At 46.6% G+C, this 19,282-nt stretch overlaps 1 protein-coding gene across 1 annotated transcript in view; it reads right to left on the reverse strand.

The window, feature by feature from the left end:
- The window catches only part of LOC145360085 (immunoglobulin superfamily member 21-like), a 299,512-nt gene that overhangs the window by 79,505 nt on the left and 200,725 nt on the right, over positions 1-19,282 (reverse strand). The window contains exons 5-6 of the mRNA XM_080215033.1: positions 4,996-5,111; positions 1,888-2,350 (exon numbers count right to left, since the gene is read on the reverse strand). Of these exons, the coding sequence (XP_080071159.1) occupies positions 1,888-2,350; positions 4,996-5,111 (579 nt within the window). The remainder of the gene's footprint in view (positions 1-1,887; positions 2,351-4,995; positions 5,112-19,282) is intronic.

Genomic DNA, 19,282 nt, shown 5'->3' on the forward strand with positions numbered 1-19,282 from the left:
CAATTACTGCTGACAGACTCAACTAATTCCGACTTGCAGACCAGCATTCCGGAGAATTTCATTTTAAGACGTTGTAAAATACAGGCTGTAAAACGCAGCTGTTAGATAACATCATTATTCAACGCTGGACATGTGGTACATGGTCAGGGCTTAGTTAAATGTCCATCACATCATTAAGCTGTTATTTGTTGATCGCAGCTGGGAAAAAATAGCAAGGGCTGCTGTAGAAAATGAGGCAATAATTCCTCTGCCCATTTAAACTGTTTCTGCAGTCAATCCTTTGCATCTGCCTTGACGTGAAAGCTCCCCCCCTGCCCACCCCCCCATTGGAAAATGCCCCACTGAGGGAAGCCGGTTCACTCCCTGGTCTGTGCTGTGCTGTGCCATCCCATTTGAGATGCTCGTTGGAGGCACTAGAATTAGCCCAGACTTACAATCATAGAATCCCTGCAGTGCAGAAGGAGGCCATTTGGCCCATCAAGTCTGCACTGACCACAATCCCACCCAGGCCTATCCCCGTAACCCCACATATTCCCCCTGCTAATCCCCCTGACACTTAGGGGTAATTTCGCATGGCCAATCCACCTAACCTAATGGTAAATCTGTGGGGTTATGGGAATAAGGCTGGGAAGGATAAGGTAGAGTATCTGAGCGTCAGAGAGATAGTGAAGACTCGATGGGCCGAACGGCCTCTTTCTGCACTGTCGAGATTCTATGATTTTACATGAGTTTGTAATCTAGGCTAACACACATGTGAGGAAGCGCTGTGCTGTTGGATGTGCCATCCTTTGGATGAGACATTAAACCATCTCCTCTTGCAGAGATCCCTCTGCACTATTTGAAAGGGGGCCTGGGAGTTCTCCGGGGTGTTCTGGGCGATATTTAACCCTCCAGACAGGACGATCTGCTCATTTATTTCATTCCTGCTTTGCACAGTTCGCCGAGTTTCCACCATTACACCAGTGAAGAAGCTTCAAAGACATTTCACTGTCTGAAGAGAGCTTCGGGTAGACCCTGAGGTGGTGACAGGTGCTATATAAATGCAGGTTAAAGCTTAGAAACATCAAAACTGGAAGCTGGAAGAGGCATTTTGGCCCTTCAAGCCTGCTCCGCCATCCACTTTGATCATGACTGATCATCGAATTCAATGTCCTGATCCCTCCTATGCCCTGATCCCTTTAGCCCCAAGAGCTATATCTAATTTCATCTTGAAATCAGACAATATTTTGGCCTCAACTACATTCCGTGGTAGTGAATTCAACACATTCCCCACTTGCTGGGTGAAGAAATTTCTCCTCACTTCACTCCTAAAAGTTTTACCCCTTATCCTCAAACTATAACCCCTAGTTCCGGACTCCCCTCACCGTCGGGAACATCTTTTTCTGAATCTACCCTGACTAACCCTGTTAGAATTTTACAAGTTTCTATGAGATCCCCTCTCACTCTTCTAAACTCCAGTGAATCTTTTCTCATATGGTTCTTAGAGTTAAAGTTTATTGATTGGTTACATCTAGGCTTACATTAACACAGCAATGAAGTTACTGTGAAAATATCCTAGTTGCCACACTCCAGCGCCTGTTTGAGTACACTGAGGGCAACACGTCTTTTGGATTGTGGGAGGAAACCGGAGGAGGGAACCCACGCAGACACGGGGAGAATGTGCAGACTCCACACAGACAGTGACCCAAACCGGGAAATTGAACCCAAGTCTCTGGCGTTCTGAGGTAGCAGTGCTAACCACTGTGCCACCATGTCACTTCCTGTTACTACGCGGGGCCTTATATAGAGATCTATTAAATCTTTTGGTATTGATGCCTTTCCCTCAAGGTTCCTCTATGAAATTGCCCCACAGCTGGTGTTATTGCAGTAAGAGTTTCTGAGACTTACCCAGTATCACCTCAGATTGCATTGGCATTGAAAGGGCCGGGTGCTTTACTTCACAACTGAACAACGCATTATTATCCAGGTCAGGGTTCAAGGTCCAGGTGATCATGGCCCGGACTTCGATCGTCCCATCGCTGACGGGAATCTGCGTGTGCCGGAACAGGTACTCTGGATCGCTGGGATAAACCCACCTTGGGAACTCCCGGCTGATGACCGTCTCGGGAATCTTTTCCGCCTCGGTCGTCGCCGAGACGACGCTGTCCGTGATGCTGCGCGAGGGCCTCTCCGTGAAGAGCCGGCCTCCGCCTTCAAAATCCAACAAGGACAACGACTTCTGCATCTTTGTGTCATCCATATCCCGGCTGATCAGGTGCTGGGGGACTCGGCTTTTCCTCAAGTCCGTTTCGGATGATGTCTGAGACACGTGGAGAACATCAACCAGCTCGCCGTCTCGCTTGAAGTACACCTATCGGGAACACACAGAAACGTTAGCGCCTTCAAGTGAACAGTAAAGTTTATTTATTCGTCACAAGGGAGGTTTGCATTAACGCCGCAATGAAGTTACTGTGGAATCCCCACAGTCCGACGCCTGTTTGGGTCAATGCACCTACCCAGCGCGTCTTTCGGACTGTGGGAGGACACCGGAGCACCCGGAGGAAACGCCCGCAGGCACGGGGAGAATGTGCAAACTCCGCACAGATAGTGATCCAAGCCGGGAATCGAACCCGGGTCCCGGGAGCTGTGAAGCCGCAGTGCTAACCACTGTGCTACCGTGCTGCCCTGCAAACGGATAGGCGGGATTGTACATGGGGAGGTTTCAGGAACAGGAAATGGTCATTTGGACCAACAAACCATCCACATATGGCTGGATCAAATCAACGGATCCACCTTCATACCACATTCTCAGACCTCTCCGCATCCTGAGGTTCTGGGTTGGTAAGATATGATGTGGGTATGCCGGCGTTGGACTGGCGTAAACACAGTAAAAAGTCTGACAACACCAGGTTTTAGTCCAACCTATTTATTTGATAATATACTCACAAGCTTTCGGGGTTAGCCCCTTCGTCAGGTGAATGGAGAGTTCTGGCCTCAGACAGAGCATATAAAGCACAGACAGTTTAGAGATTACTGATTAGAATGCGAATCCTTAGAATAGGATTCGCATTCTAATCAGTAATCTCTAAACTGTAGGATTCGCATTCTAATCAGTAATCTCTAAACTGTCTGTGCTTTATATGCTCTGTCTGAGGCCAGAACTCTCCATTCACCTGACGAAGGGGCTAACCCCGAAAGCTTGTGAGTATATTATCAAATAAATAGGATAGAATAGGATTAGAATAGGATTCGCATTCTAATCAGTAATCTCTAAACTGTCTGTGCTTTATATGCTCTGTCTGAGGCCAGAACTCTCCATTCACCTGACGAAGGGGCTAACCCCGAAAGCTTGTGAGTATATTATCAAATAAATAGGTTGGACTAAAACCTGGTGTTGTCAGACTTTTTACTTGGTAAGATATAGCATAGATTATTGTATCTGTCATTTTTTTTAGCCATTCTGGAGTCTTTACCTGCCATCTAAAATGGGAAATTGGCACGGTGTTCCTGGCAAGGGCTAAAGGAAAAAGTGGGAGGCCCAGGGAGGGAGATATCTGCTCTCTTCCTGTTCTAAGTGCCATCGGGCTTGGTGTGCTTCGATGAGGTACAAGGAGATAGTGGAGGCATTACAAAATATTTCAAAGTATCTAAAGGTGATGAGGAATCCTAGGAATTGTGGCATTGCAGACAAAATCAGACATACAAACCTCTGATTGAGTCAGAAAAGGCCCTTCAGCCCATCGAGTCTGCACCGACAATATCTACCACTAAAGCTGTGCTAATCCCATTTTCCTGCACTTGCCCCATATCCTTGAATGTTGTGATATTTCAAGTGCTTATCCAAATATTTTTTAAAGGTTGTGAGGCTTCCAGCCTCCACTATCTTCCTCAGGCTGTGCATTCCAGATTCCCGTAACCCTCTGAATGAAGAAGTTTTTTTCAAATCCCCTCTTAATCTCCTGCCCCCTCGTGATTGTCCGCTCAACCAAGGGATGGAACGCCATTAGCACTGCCACGCATTGGAGATGGAAGGTATTCTGTCAGTCAGGCCAGCCCATCCTTTTGGAGGAAGCGGGGGAGAAACTGGAACTGACTATTTATGGTTTGAAGCAACCATGTGATTGACAGGTTCCTGTCCGCAAAGATGGTTTTATCAAGCATTAACTCTTCTGCTAATTCATCTGTTAAGGGGCAAGAAAACCTCCAAGGATTGTGTGGTTGCAGCACCCAGAAACCATTTGGTGCATCATATAACACCATGATACAGTCAGATATAGCTTGGACTTTGCACCTTGTGCCTCAGTGTGACTGAGATGCCATCTAACATGTTCACATTGGTGTAGACCTCACAGTATCTAAACAGTGAGGCAGTCAGTTACCCTGCCATTAACCCTGCCCTAAGAGACATACTTGGACAGCTAGAATCATAGAATCCCTACAGGGCAGAAGGAGGCCATTCAGCCCATTGTGTCTACACCAGCCATAATCTCACCCAGGCCCTATCCCCATAATCCCACGCATTTACCCCACTAATCCCTTGACACTCAGGGGCATTTTAGCATGGCCAATCTACCTAACCCGCACATCTTTGGAGTATGGGAGGAAACCAGAGCACCCAGAGAAAACCCACGCAGACATGGGGAGAATGTGCACACAGCCAGTGACCTGAGGCTGGAATTGAACCTGGGTCCCTGGTGCTGCGAGGCAGCAGTGCTAACCGCTGTGCCACCGTGCTGCCCAAACTACTATCCAGTTGCCCCTGTACCAATGGCAGTTATTGGACTCATGCCTAGCCTGGCTTTTCCACACAATATAATACTCAGAAGGTAAAAACAGCAAAACAGGGAAATAGGAATGCTGGTCTGAACTAGTCTTGTGTACTTTACATTGAACACTAATAAAAGGGGGAAATAACAAGACTGATCTGAACTGTTTTCTCTTTCTGGAGGACAGCGAGTGAGAAAGATCCAAACGAAAATAAAATTACTGTCCCTTCCCTCAATGTTGCCGACATACCGTGGGCGCTGGCTTCCCTCCAGAAACGATGCAGACCAGCGTGAAGTTCTGAGCCTCGTAGCGACTGAAAGCTGCCGGCGTATCTGCGGCGATGACGGAGATTGAGGAAGGAGGTGCTGGGGGAGGGAAGGGAAACATTCCAGGTTTTAGCACAGTTTATTATATCACAATAGAGCCAGAAGGGGGGTCAAGTAAGACAAATACAGGGGAAAATGGGGGCCGACCGAGTGCAGCTTATTAAAATGTTTCTAGAATTTTCCACTCATAACTGTAGTTCTTGCAGCAGCACACTTTACTGGAGATAAGATTTGAGTTCCCAAGTAATGCAATTTTGTGAAAAATGGGCTAAATTTATAGACATATGGCCAAGTATTTGGTCTCAATAGTGGCCACCAGTGCTAACTTTTTATTTTGCTATCAACTGAATGGGGCGATTCTAATGTTGTGTCAAATTTGTGTGAAAACTGGCGTAAGTCACGCTATTTTTCTCAGTGGGAGTTCAGAGAAGAATCTCCCACACTCTGTGTACTACAGAGTGCACTAACCTGAATCATGTAAAAAAATCGGCAGGAGGCCGGCAGCAGAGTGCTGAGGGGGCCACTGCGCATGTGCCAATCTGTTACCACTGAGATCGGCGCGTGCGCAGTGGCCCCTGTCTACTGACCTTCTGAATGCTGGCAGCTCGATCATTGGTCAGCCCCACGACCCCCTATTGCTGGCCCCCATGCCACCCAAGGCCCGATCGCTGGCCCCCCAAGCATGCCCGGGCCCTGCCCCGATGACCCCCCCCATCCCCCCCCCACCCCGTCACCCCCAGCCCGCTTGAGCATGACCGGAAAATCCTGTCTGAAGATAATGGACATTTCCGTTGTCTGCCCCTCGGCCGCTCCGATTCTGTGGCGGACGGGGCAGTAGAATTCTGGCGAATATGTTTTCTTACACCTCACAATGTTCTGAAACAGCAGACTGACAAGCCAGTGAGACATCTCTTATTTAAGAGTCTGGCTATAAATCTATTTACGTAGTATCCCATTAATTCTCTCTCCATCTCTCCATAGACATTGCCAAGTTGGCTCCTTCTGCCTCACCAGTGCCTCACACGATTAAACCTATGATGTTGTGTTTAAACAGTCAGTCTTGGCAACATATTTGACCTTGGGGAGCATCGCCAAGGACTCCGATCCTATCCTTAGCTGACTCTCTGCACTTTTCCACCAGGGAAAGTGAATAGCATCGGGAAGCATGTATCGTGTGAGGTACATTTGCTGCTCTCCATCAATTTTTCGATTAATTCTGATCTTTGAACATCACTTAAAAGTCGAGTTTGGATGAACATTGGAAGAAGCAAGGAGCATCTAATTGTCTGAGCCTCTGGATACTGTTATCTAATGTGAAAAACCAATGGTGGGGGAATCCAGAACAAGAGGCCATAGTTTGAGGATAAAGAGTAACCCTTTCAGAACTGAGGTGTGGAGAAATTTCTTCACCCAGAGGGAGGTGAATGTGTGGAATTCACTACCACAGAAAGTAGTTGAGGCCAAAATGTTGTCTGATTTCTAAAGGAGTCAAGAAATATGGGGGGAAGTGGGGATCAGGATATTGAATGTGAGAGCAGGCTCGAAAGGCCAATGGCCTACTCCTGCTTCTAGTTTCTATGTTCACCAGAGAAGGAGGAAGCCCTCTATTGCCTTACAAATATGGTCACAGCCTTGCTCCTGATGATGTCAATGCGAGATGGACTGCATTGTGCTGCCTTCATGACACCAACATACAGACCAGGGGCTGGAGTAGGCCATTCAGCCCCTTGAGTCTGCACTGCCACAGATCTGGTTGTGACCTCAACTCCATAAACCACCCACCCCCTATAACCTTTGACTCCCTTGTTAGTTGGAGGTTGTTCACCTCTATCTGAGAATCATAGAATCTTAGCAACTCTACAGTGCAGAAGGAGGTCACTCAGCTCATCGTGTCTGCACCAACCACAATTCCACACAGGCACTATCCCCACATCCCATGCATTTACCCTAGCTAGTCACCCTGGCACTAAGGGGCAATTTAGCGTGGTCAATCCACCTAACCTGCACATCTTTGGAGTGTGGGAGAAAACCGGAGCACCCGGAGGAAACCCACGCAGACACTAGGAGAACGTGCAGACTCCGCACAGGCAGTGACCCAAGCCGAGAATTGAACCCGGGTCCTTGGCGCTGTGAGGCAGCAATGCTAACCACTATGTCACCATGCCATCCAATCATTAAAAATATTTATTGTCCCTGCCTCCTCCACTTTCTGGAGGAACAGAGTTGCAAAAATTCACAACCCTCCGAGAGAAGAAACTCCTTCTCATCTCTCTCTTAAATGGGAGAAATCTTATTTTTAAACAGTAAAAATGCCCTTCATCAAAAGAATCCAAAGAACTCCTACAAATACATAAAGAGCAAAAGAGTAACAAAGGAGAGAGTCGACCCTCTTGAGGATCAACAAGGTCACCTATGTGCGGATCCACAAGAGATGGGTGAGATCCTAAATGAATATTTCTCATCAGTATTTACTGTTCAGAAAAGTATGGATGTTAGAGAACTTGGGAAATAAATAGTGATGTCTTGAGGAGCGTTGATATTATAGAGACTGGAAGTCTGAAAGCGCATCCAGGTAGATAAATCCCCGGGACCCGATGAAGTGTATCCCAGGACTTTGTGAAAGGCTAGGGAGGAAATTGCGGGTCCCCTAGCCATGATATTTGAATCATCGGTAGTCGCGGGTGAGATGCCTGGAAATTGGAGAGTGGCAAATGTTGTGCCTTTGTTTAAAAAAGGATTGCAGGATAAAGCCTGGGAACTACAGGCCAGTGAGCCTCACATCTGTGGTGGGTAAATCGTTGGAAGGTATTTTGAGAGACAGGATCTACAGGCATTTAGAGCTGCAAGGACTGATTAGTGACAGTCAGCATGGGTTTGAGAGTGGAAAATCATGTCTCACAAATTTAATTGAGTTGTTTGAAGGGGTAACCAAGAAGGTAGATGAGGGCAGTGCAGTTAATCTTGTCTACATGGACTTTAGCAAGGCCTTTGACAAGGTACCACATGGTAGATTGTTGCATAAAGTTAAATCTCATGGGATCTAGGATGAGATATCTAAATGGATACAAAATTGACTTCTTGACAGAAGCCACAGGATGGTTGTAAAGAGTTGTTTTTCTAAACTGGAGGTCTGTGACCAGCAGTGTGCCTCAGGGATCAGTGCTGGGTCCACTGGTATTTGTCATTTATATTAATGATTTGAATGAGAATATAGGAGGCATGATTAGTAAATTTGCAGATGTTGGTGGCATAGTGGACAGTGAAGAAGGTTATCTCGGATTGCAAACGCATTTTGATCAATTGGGCCAGTGGGCTGCTGAATGGCAGATGGAGTTTACTTTAGATAAATGCGAGATGATGCATTTTAGTAGATTGAGCCAGGTCAGGACTTACTCAGTTAATGGTAGGGCACTGGGGAGAGTTACAGGACAAAGAGATCTAGGGGTACATGTTCATATCTCCTTGAAAGTGGAATCACAGGTGGACAGAGTGGTGAAGAAGGCATTCAGCGTGCTTGGTTTCATCAGTCAGAACACTGACCACAGGAGCTGGGATGCCTTGTTGATTTGTACAAGACATTGGTAAGGCCACACTTGGAATACTGTGTACAGCTCTGGTCACCCTATTATAGAAAGCATAATTAGAAGATTTGCTAGGATGCTACCAGGGCTTGATGGCTTGAGTTACAAGGAGAAGCTGGATAGACTGGGACTTTTTCCCCTGGAGCATAGAAGGCTGAGGGGTGATCTTATAGAGGTCTACAAAATAATGAGGGGCACAGATCGCTAGATAGTAATATCTTTTCCCAAGGGTAGGGGATTCTAAAATAGAGGGCATAGATTTAAGGTGAGAGGGGAGAGATACAGAAGTGTCCAGAGGGGCAATGTTTTCACACAGAGAGCAGTGAGTAGCTGGCACAAGCTGCCAAGGGTAGTAGTAGAGGCGGGAACAATTTTGTCTTTTAAAAAGTGTTTAGATAGTTACATGGATGAGATGGTATAGAGGGATGTGGGCCAAACGCGGGCAATTAGGACTAGCTTAGGGGTTTAAAAAAATGGGTGGCATGGATAAATTGGGTTGAATGGCCTGTTTCCATGCTATAAAGCTCTATCATGTCACCATTCTTTTGGAGATCTGTGTTGTACAAACACAACGCGTCAAAAGCAAGTCTAATTATATTCAAAAAGTGTTCAGATGTGATGTTTCCAATGTAAATACTGTAACCACAGTGAACCCATTTGCGTTTTTGTGAGACAATGCTCTGTGTCTGTGGACACTCTTACAAAGCAGCCCCGAGATGCCTCGGAGGGGTTGGAGACAGGCTGCTCACTTTCCGGCCTCCAGAGGAATGAGGAGTGTGGAGGTATCCCTCATCCTGCTGGCATCTGTTGGGGACTTCCTGCTGACTGCGACCTCTCCATGTCTACATACGCAGCCGTGGTCATCGTTGACAGCGTGGTGAAAATGGTTGGTGCGGGGAAATGAATGACCCACAGTCCTCTGCATCCTACATTTTAATCCATAAAAGGTGACACAGAGGAGACGCTGGGCAAGGGATGGGTCAAAGTGGCCCAAGTTTTTCTGATCAGGACTTTTGGGTTATGTTGGAAGAGGTCTAGGAGACCATCCTGTATCTGGCTGGCTGATGTAATCCACCTGCAATGACCATGGAGGCCTGGATTCCAATAATGGCCATCGAGCACAGCAGGAGACCTTTGCAGGGAGCTTTTACAAAGGGTCATCTGGACTCAAAAAAATCAACTCTTTTCTCTCCTGAGATTTTCCAGCATTTTTTTCTTTTGGTTGTAGCAGGAAACATTTTGCTCATGGATTCAGTGCTGCAAAATGTTCAATGACTTGATGCATTCCAGCAAGGTAAGTAGCTTTCATCTGCGCAGAGATCCAATAGAGATGTCATATTCACAGCTGTAAATACACTGTGAGACTTGGCATGTAGTTCAGCTTCAGCTATCAGGCATGATCGTGTAAACAGCAGCTCAGGTGAGCTCAGTGAAAATCACAGAATCATACGGTGCAGAAGGAAGTCATTTAGCCCATCGAGTCTGCAACGACCACAATCCCACTCAGGCCCCACCCCCATCACCCCACATATTTACCCCACTACTCTAACCTACACATCCCAGGACAGTAAGAGGCAATTTTGCATGGCCAATGCACCTAACCCACACATTTTTGACTATGGGAGGAAACCGGAGAACCCGGAGGAAACCCACACAGACACGGGGAGAATGTGCAGACTCCACATAGACAGTGACCCAAGCCAGGAATCGAACCTGGGTTTCTGGCACTGTGAGGCAGCAGTGCTCACCACTGTGCCACTGTGCCGTGGAGATTGGCCATGATTTCTGCTTACGACCTTGCAGGAAAGAGTGGACATTGCGCCCAACAGCACCCTGCATGGTAAGATTTCATGGTGACACTTGTCCAGATTTACAGAGGACAGATGGTTTTTTAAAAGGGGAGTCTGTACCTCAGCCACAGACAATACTCATCGGAGGAAAGTGGAGGATCAGTCATGGGCATTCAGCCTCTGATCTTCGGGTAAGCATACTCCAAGGCGGCCTTCAAGACACACAACAATGCAGAATCGCTGAGCAGATAGCCAAGTTCCACACACATGAGGACGGCCTCGACCGGGATCTTGGGTTCATGTCACACCATCTATAACCCCCACGACTTGCCTGGGCTTGCAAAATCTCACTAACTGTCCTGGCTGGAGACAAGTTACATCTCTTTAACCTGTGCTTAACTCTCTCTTCACTTGCATTGTCCACACCTGTAAAGACTTGATTACCTGTAAAGACTCACATTTCAACCATTATCTTGTATTTGAGTTTGTGTCTGTATATGCCCTGTTTGTGAACACAACTCCCACTGTCCTGATGAAGGAGCAGCACTCTGTAATCTCATGCTACCAAATAAACCTGCTGGACTTTAACCTGGTGTTGTGAGACTACTTAAAGTGGAGGAGTAAGACCAGATGAATAACCTGCATTGCGTTTTTTTTAACCAGCGAGCTCATTCATTAAAGTGGAAATAATTAGCAACGAGATCAACAGAACTGAAACTTCTGAATCCAGGTTTTTATAATTGTGTAGGAAGATAAAAAAAAGAGATAAAGGAAGGGTAATGTGTGTCACGTCCAATTATTGTTTTGCTATACTGACCTCTATTAATATGTGGTGTGTGGGTTAGGTTCATCATACTAATGGATGCCCTACAGTGCGATGGTAATTTGTTGTGACACTGATCCAGACACAGGCCTTTTGTGGTTTTATAGTCAGCCAAACTTTTCTGCTGCCTCCCTAATGCGATGTTACTCATTCCATTAATAGGAGAAAGGATGAGCTGTTCCAGTTACACAAGGTTGCCGCATGAAGGGACGGTGGGATTGACAAAGGGCACAGAGGCTCTGGTCACACACTTCTCAGGAAAGGCACCCAGACCCTTAAGAGAGAAAATGGCCAAGTGCCATTGGAAGGGAGATCCAAAGACTCACAACCCTCCGAGAGAAGAAATTCCTTCTTATCTCCGTCTTAAAGGGGAAATCCTTTTTTTTAAACCGGAAAAACACCTTTCATAATGTCACTATTCTTTTGGAAATCTGTGGTGTACAAACATGGCGAGTCAAAAGTAAATCTAATTATATTCAAAAATGTGGTTTCCAATGTGAATACTGTAACCACAGTGAACCCATTTGTGTTCTTGTGAGACAATGCTCTGTGTCCATGACCACTCTTACGAAGCAGCCCTGAGTTGCCTCGGGGGAGGTGGGGTGGGGGGGGTGGGGGTCGGGGGGGGGGGTGGTGGTGGGGTTGGAGGCCTACAGAGGAATGAGGAGTGTGGAAATATCTCCCATCCTGCCAGCACCTGTTGGGGACCCCCTGCCAACTGTGCCCTCACCATCTCTATACAGGGAGCAGTGGGCATCGTTGACATCGTGGTGAAAACAGTTGGTGCAGAGAAGCTGAATGGCTCCCAATGGCACGGTGGCACAGTGGTTAGCACTGCTGCTTCACAGTGCCAGGGACCCGGGTTCAATTCCGACCTTGGGTCAATGTCTGTGTGGTCAACTGCTCTCTCATTGGACAATGTTCATGTTTCTGCATTTGCTGACCCACTGGGGAGATCACCCCCCCCATGCATGCACCAAAATCTCACAGGATCTCCAGAGCAGGGACACAAGGATCTTTGTGGAAAGATTCCTCCCTGACAGCGCCAGGGACCTGGCTTTGATTCCTGGGTCACTGTCTGTGTGGGTTCTCCCCATGTCTGTGTGGGTTTCCTCCGGGTGCTCCGGTTTCCTTCCACACTCCAAGGATGCACAGGTTAGATGGGCTGGCCATGCTAAGTTGCCCCTTTGTGCCCAAAGATGTGCAGGTTAGTTGGATTGGCCATGCTAAATTGCCCCTTCTTGTCTAAAGATATATAGGTTAGATGGATTAGCCACATTAAATTGCCCCTTTGTGCCCAAAGGTGTGCAGGTTAGGTGGCTTGGCTGTGGTAAATGCACAGGATTACAGGGATAGGGTGGGGTGCTCCTGGGTAAGATGCTATTTCGGAGAGTCGGTGCCAACTTGATGGACCGAATGGCCTCCTTCTGCGCTGTAGGGATTCTATGATCTTCAGATGGTGCGGACTCAAACTGGGGTACATGCCTTCTTTGAGTGACTAGTTACTAAATTTGTTACCTTAGAAAGGAATACAGCAGGCTGGAGATTGAGATTGAAGCAAAAGGAACTCACAAGTGAAGTAACTCTGTTCTCAGGAAGTCTAGCTTCCTTTCTGCTACAGGAAAATGTGTCTTCTTGAAACTTCACTCTAAGATTGTGTGGGGAATGACCATCCTTATAGTTTTAATGGAAGTGTTTCATTATTGTTATTATCACAGACAATCATAAGGCATTTCCTTTTTTTGCCCATGGCGAAATGAATGTCTGTGTGGATGTGTGTTTGTGCTTATCCACGGACAGATTGAGTTAACTTGAGTAACCCAACAGCAAGCTTTTGGGTTTTATAATGAAGAAGGTTAGTTTACTTCTCACAGAACAGAGGTTAACGAAAATGTGATGTCTCATTCACAAGACGGAGTTATGAGGAGAGATTGAGTAGACTGGGACTTTTTTTTTCCCTGGAGCGTAGGAGGCTGAGAGATGACCTTATAGAGGTACATAAAATAATGAGGGGCATAGACAAGGTAGATAGTCAATATCTTTTCCCAAAGGTAAGGGAGTCTAAAACTAAAGGGCATACGTTTAAGATGAGAGGGGAGAGATGCAAAAGTGTCCAGAGGGGCAATTTTTTCACACAGAGGATGGTGAGTGTCTGGAACAAGCTGCCAGAGGTAGTGGGAGAGGCAGGCACAATTTTATCTTTTAAAAAGCATTTAGCTAGTTCCATGGGTACAATGGGCATAGAGGGATATGGACCAAATGCGGGCAGTTGGGATTAGCTTAGAGACTTAAAAAAAAGGGCCAAAGGGCCTGTTTCCATGCTGTAAACCTCTATGACTCGCCCACACAATGACTAGATCCAGTTGAAGATAATGCAGTAATTATGAAAATGGAATTTACCTCAGGGCAGAGTTTTACCGGCACGTCTGCTCGAGGTTCGTAAGATCCCACCCGAGGGCAATGGAGAATGCCATTCTCCGAACCTCGCCCACCCCCGGAATCAGAGTGGGAGTGCCAGTAAAATTCCAGCCGCAGTCTCTATTTTGGTATAGGCCTGATGCTTAGTAGAGTTAGTACTTTAGCTGAAGTGAAAGTCTCTAAAATGCAGAGGTTTCTCAGCGATGATGGCAGGAGTTGTTTTTGTAAATGGCCTTAAAAATGGAAAAGGAGAGAAAGAGGCTTAGTTTTTCTTTCAATATATTGTAGGTAGTTCCTTTGATGCTTAATTGGCTGCAACAGTCGATGGCTTGACCTGTTGGATCCTCTCTCTCTGATGAAATTCTATCTGCGTCTCTGAAAGTGTCTCAGAAAGAATTTTCTGCCATTTTCTTTACCTGGGAGCTAAGATGGCCACTGTACCATGTGACCTCACATCAATGTCAGGTCATGGTCTCACATAAGTGATTCTGGTGACAACAGCCTGAAGCCTTCTCCTATCTGCTGATCTTTGGTTGTCAAACCCTTTTGATTTGACAAGGCAAATTTGCATTTTTACACTGTAGAGTCATAGAGACATACAGTGCAGGATAAGCCCTTTGGCCTATTGAGTCTGCACCGCCAGTAACTATTACTAAAGTCATGCTAATCTGTTTTCCAACGCTTGTCCCTAAGCCTACTCCAATATTTGTGAGGGATCTAGTTGCTTCAGTCTACGCAATTAATTCGTTTTAAGATATTTCTGTCTAAGCACAATTACATTTAAATGCTAGGCTGTAGGGGTTAAGCCGCTAAGCTGAACAAAGAACAAAGAACAGTACAGCACAGGAAACAGGCCCTTCAGCCCTCCAAGCCTGTGCTGTGCATTGGTCCAACTAGTCCATTCGTTTGTATCCCTCCATTCCCAGGCTGCTCATGTGTCTATTCAGGTAATGCTTTAACGATGCCAGCATGTCTGCCTCCACCACTCTACTTGGCAGCGCATTCCAGGCCCTCACCACCCTCTGCGTGAAAACGTCCCTCTGATATCGGAGTTATACCTCACCCCTCTCACCTTGAGCCTGTGACCCTTACAAGTGTAACTAACTTGACTACATGTAGAATCAGAAGGCATGAGGGGTTAACTAAACATTGGCTGCATTCCTGAAGGGTACACAATGCAGGCAAACAAGTTTCCCATAACAGCAGCCGTGAGGATTGTTTTTTAGATAGAGACAGCAACATGTAAAAAACACTTCCAATATGAGATAAGGGTTGAAATATATCTTGAGTGCGTGTTTTCAGTTCAGTTCTAAGATTCCGCTCATTTCAGTACATGTGTTTTTTTGTAGAGGGCCTGGCCGTGAAGCGAGTCTCCAGGTTCATATTAATTCTTTAAGTTCTTTTCTATAAAAGAAAACCAATTTAAAACTCATACCAGTGCTGTCCCCCTCGTCTCTTCAAACGAATGACACTGTATTATCTCCGTTTTCCTCCATGTCTCCCTCTCACCTTTTTAAATGGATATATAAACATCATCTCAAGTACCCCTTGCAATATTGAGTTCCAGGTATTCACCAGTCCCTTGGTAATGACTTTTCTTCTGAAATTCTGCGGGATTGATTTGGAGGTATCTTATCTTTCTGGCCCTCAGTTCTGGATTCCCTATCAGTGGATTAAGTATGTGTGGATGGAGTTTGTTTTATCTCATGGTCGATATCTCAGTGAGTCAATACCAGAAAATGTACCTTTGTCCTCTCTGTCAGAGGTGTTTTAATCCATGAAAACTGTGTGGTAGCTCCGAGTTTAAGTTTATTGTTTCTCAAAATGTAATCTTCAAAAATATCTTGAAAGATTTATAACACTATCGTGTAGGTATTGTATCATGACGGATGGGATTTTCCAGTCCTCCCCCAGGTGCGGAGTGTTTTCCAATGGCAAAAATGGCTCTCTGTTGGCTGTCAGTGGGATCTTACAGTCCCGCCAATGTCTATGTTGTTTTGCGTGGCTTGCCTGTCGTGTTGCTGGGGGCAGGGGGAATGAAGAGCTTGCCGTACGAGGAACGGTTGAGGACTCTGGGCCTGTACTCATTGGAGTTTAACAGGACGAGGGGGGATCTTATTGAAACTCACTGGAAACTGCGAGGTCTGGATAGATTGGACGTGGAGAGAATGCTTTCACTAGAAGGAAAAGCTAGAGCCAGAGGGCACAACATCTGCCTAAAGAGGCGATCTTTTAAATTAGAGATGAGGAGGAATTTCTTCAGTCAGAGAGTGGTAAATTTATGGAACTCTTTGCTGCAGAAGGCTGCGGAGGCCAGGTCATTGAGTGTCTTTAAGACAGAGATAGATAGTTTCTTGATTCATAAGGGGATCAGGGGTTATGGGTAAAGGCAGGAGAATGGGCATGAGAAAAATATCAGCCATGATTGAATGGCAGAGGAGACTCGATGGGCCGAGTGGCCTAATTCTGCTCTATGTCTTCTGGTCTTATGGGGTGGGTGAAGGGGGCGGGGAGGTGGGGGGGGGGGAGGTGGTGGTGGGAGAAGAAACCCATGCAGACATTGGGGCAAACTCTGCACAGACAGTGACCCGAGACTGGAATTGAACCTGGGTCACTGGTGCTGTGAGGCAGCAGTGAGGTAGCAGCAGTGCTAAAAAACTATCCCACTATGCCAGAAGCTCAAAGGGGCTTCAGTGATCTTTGGGTGTGAGTGAGGTTGCCCCAGTGAAAGTGGTCACTGGTATGGTGTCACATTTTCCCCCGTTTCCTCAATAGATAGAAAAGGGTGAACATGTTGGGTCCAACATGACAGAGGCAATCCATGTGCCAAAGTCAGTTCAAGTCTATAAAGGCTGTTAGCCTTAGTGTCTCCATTCACCTGACGAAGAGGCAGTCCCCTCGAAAGCTTGTGAGTATTATCAAATAAATTGGTTGGACTAAAACCTGGTGTTGTCAGACTTCTTACTGTGTTTACGCCAGTCCAACGCCGGCATACCCACATCAAGCCTTAGTGTGAGTCAGAGAATCCCTCATTGGAAGAGTGCCTCCAAACCCTGGACCATTTGCATTGGAGGGTGCTCCCTGATGCTACTTGAGTCAATATCATACTGTAAAGGAGATGGTTTAAAGTTTATTTATTAGTGTCACAGGTAGGCTTACGTTAACACTGCAATGAAGTTACTGTGAAAATTTCCTAGTCACCACACTCTGGCACCTGTTCGGGTACACTGAGGGAGAATTTAGCACGGCCAATGAACCTAACCAGCATATTTTTCGGACTATGGGAGGAAACCGGAGCACCCGGAGGAAACCCACGCGGACACGGTGAGAATGTGCAGACCCCACACAGACAGTGACCCAAGCCGGGTCCCATCACATTATAGGAAGGATGTGATCGCACTTGAGGGGGTGCAGAGAAGACTCACCAGGACGTTGCCTGGGATGGAATAGTTAACTTATAAGGAGAAGTTGGATTGGGCTTGGATTGTTTTCTCTGGAGCAGGGAATACTGAGGAGGCGACCTGATTGAGGTGTACAAGATTATGAGGGGCATGGACAGGGTGAATAGGGAGCAGCTATTCCCTTTAGGTGAAGGGTCAGTTACAAGGGGGCACAAGTTAAAGTAAGGGGTGAGAAGTTTAGAGGGGATGTGAGGAAAAGCTTTTTTACCCAGAGGGTGGTGACGGTCTGGAATGTGCTGCCTGGGAGGGTGCTGGAGGCGGGATGCCCCACATCCTTTAAAAAGTACCTGGATGAGCACTTGGCACACGATAACATTCAAGACTATGGACCAAATGCTGGCAAGTGGGATTAGGTGGGCAGGTCAGGTGTAGACACGATGGGCCAAAGGGCCTCTCCTGCACTGTAGTATTCAGTGATTCCCTGGCTCTGTGAGGCAGCAGTGCTAACCACCGTGCTGCCCCAGGAAAGGAGAGGGAGCAAAACTGAGAGAGAAAATACATTTTCCAGATAAGGTATGCTTTGTCCCTCAATTTATTATAAAACTCCAACACAAGTGACACAACTAGAAATCTGGCCAACTGACTTCTGCTAGAGACACTTCCACATTTCAATTGTGGTTTAACAACCATTTCAGTGCAGTTGGTCAACACTAACCCAACCACAGCGAAAGCAATTCAGGATTTACTGGGCATTAGTCCCATCCTTCCAAGCCTCATTTCACTAGGAGGTCCTAGCTGGCCTTGTGGATGCAGTGCACGCGTGCATTTTTGTGCTGATTTGAAGTTGACATCAGCAAGGCCTGACACGTTTTTTCTGCGCGGTCTCCCTGAATCTTAGAACCACTTGAAGAATTTCCGCAACTTTTGGAAATCCGAATCTTTAGAGAACGGCGGTGAGGATTGTGAGCCGAGCTGGAGCTGGCTGCTTGTAATATACGCATTCTGAAAGTGAACTAAATATAGTGGAACAACTGAGATTAATGTGCCACTCACGCTGAACAAATAGTAAAGACGCTGATATGTAGAGAAAATTCAGCCTGAGCATTTGTGGAAATTTATCTCGTTGGGAAGGCAGGAGATTGGCTGGAAACAAAGAGAGAGGTTTTATGAGGGGAATGGAATGCTCAAAGTGAATTATTCAGGCTATCAATTGGCACAGCAAGAATTTCAACAGGTCTCCTCTCACCCACCTACGCAAACAACTATATCATTGTGTGTTGTCAGCGCCTTCGATTAAAACGTGTCGCTTTTCTTACAATCTCAGAACCAAAGTAGCACAGGAGGGGCTCGTTTCTGTGAGAAGGTCACCTATTTTTGGGAGGCTTGGTTCGGTGGTTTCACTGGCCATCTCGGAGTCTATTCCCTGAGATGGGAGCATTGGCACAGTGGTGGGGGTGAGGGAGTGGTGATGGTGGTGGGAGGCGGCACAGTGGTTAGCACTGCTGCCTCACAGCGCCAAGGACCCGGGTTCGATTCCGGCCTCGGGTCACTGTCTGTGCAGAGTTTGCACGTTCTTCCCCGTCTCACCGAATTATCATAGGATCCTACAGTGCAGAAGGAGGCCATTCAGCCCATTGATTCTGCACTGATCGCAATCCCACCCAGTCTCTATCCCCATAACCCAATGCATTTTACAGTAGCTAGTCCCCCTGATACTAAGAGGCAATTTAGCATGACCAATCTGCCTAATTTGCACATCTTTGGACTGTGGGAGAAAACCTACACAGATAAGGGGAAAACGTCCAGGTTCCACACAGACAGTGATCCAAGGCCGGAATTGAACCTGTGTCCCTGGCACTGTGAAGCAGCAGTGATACCCACTGTGACACTGTGTTGCCATTGGGTGCTCCGTTTTCCTCCCACAGTCCGAAAGACATGCTGGTTAGGTGCATTGGGCCATGCTAAATTCTCCCTCAGTGTACCCAAACAGGTACCACAGTGTGGTGACTAGACGGTTTTCGCAGAAACTTCATTGCAGTGTTAATGTACTGATAAATAATAAATGTTTGAGATGAAGTGCCTTTCAACTATGTACATGTGTCACAAGCTAAATACAGCATATCTGTGGTCAATGTAGGAATATTTAGGCAGAAAATACAATTGTGGAGTGAATCACGGCCCAGAGGGAGGTCATTTA

The sequence above is a fragment of the Carcharhinus amblyrhynchos genome, chromosome 30 (assembly GCF_965287045.1).
Source record: "Carcharhinus amblyrhynchos chromosome 30, sCarAmb.v2.hapA, whole genome shotgun sequence".
Lineage (NCBI taxonomy): Eukaryota > Metazoa > Chordata > Chondrichthyes > Carcharhiniformes > Carcharhinidae > Carcharhinus > Carcharhinus amblyrhynchos.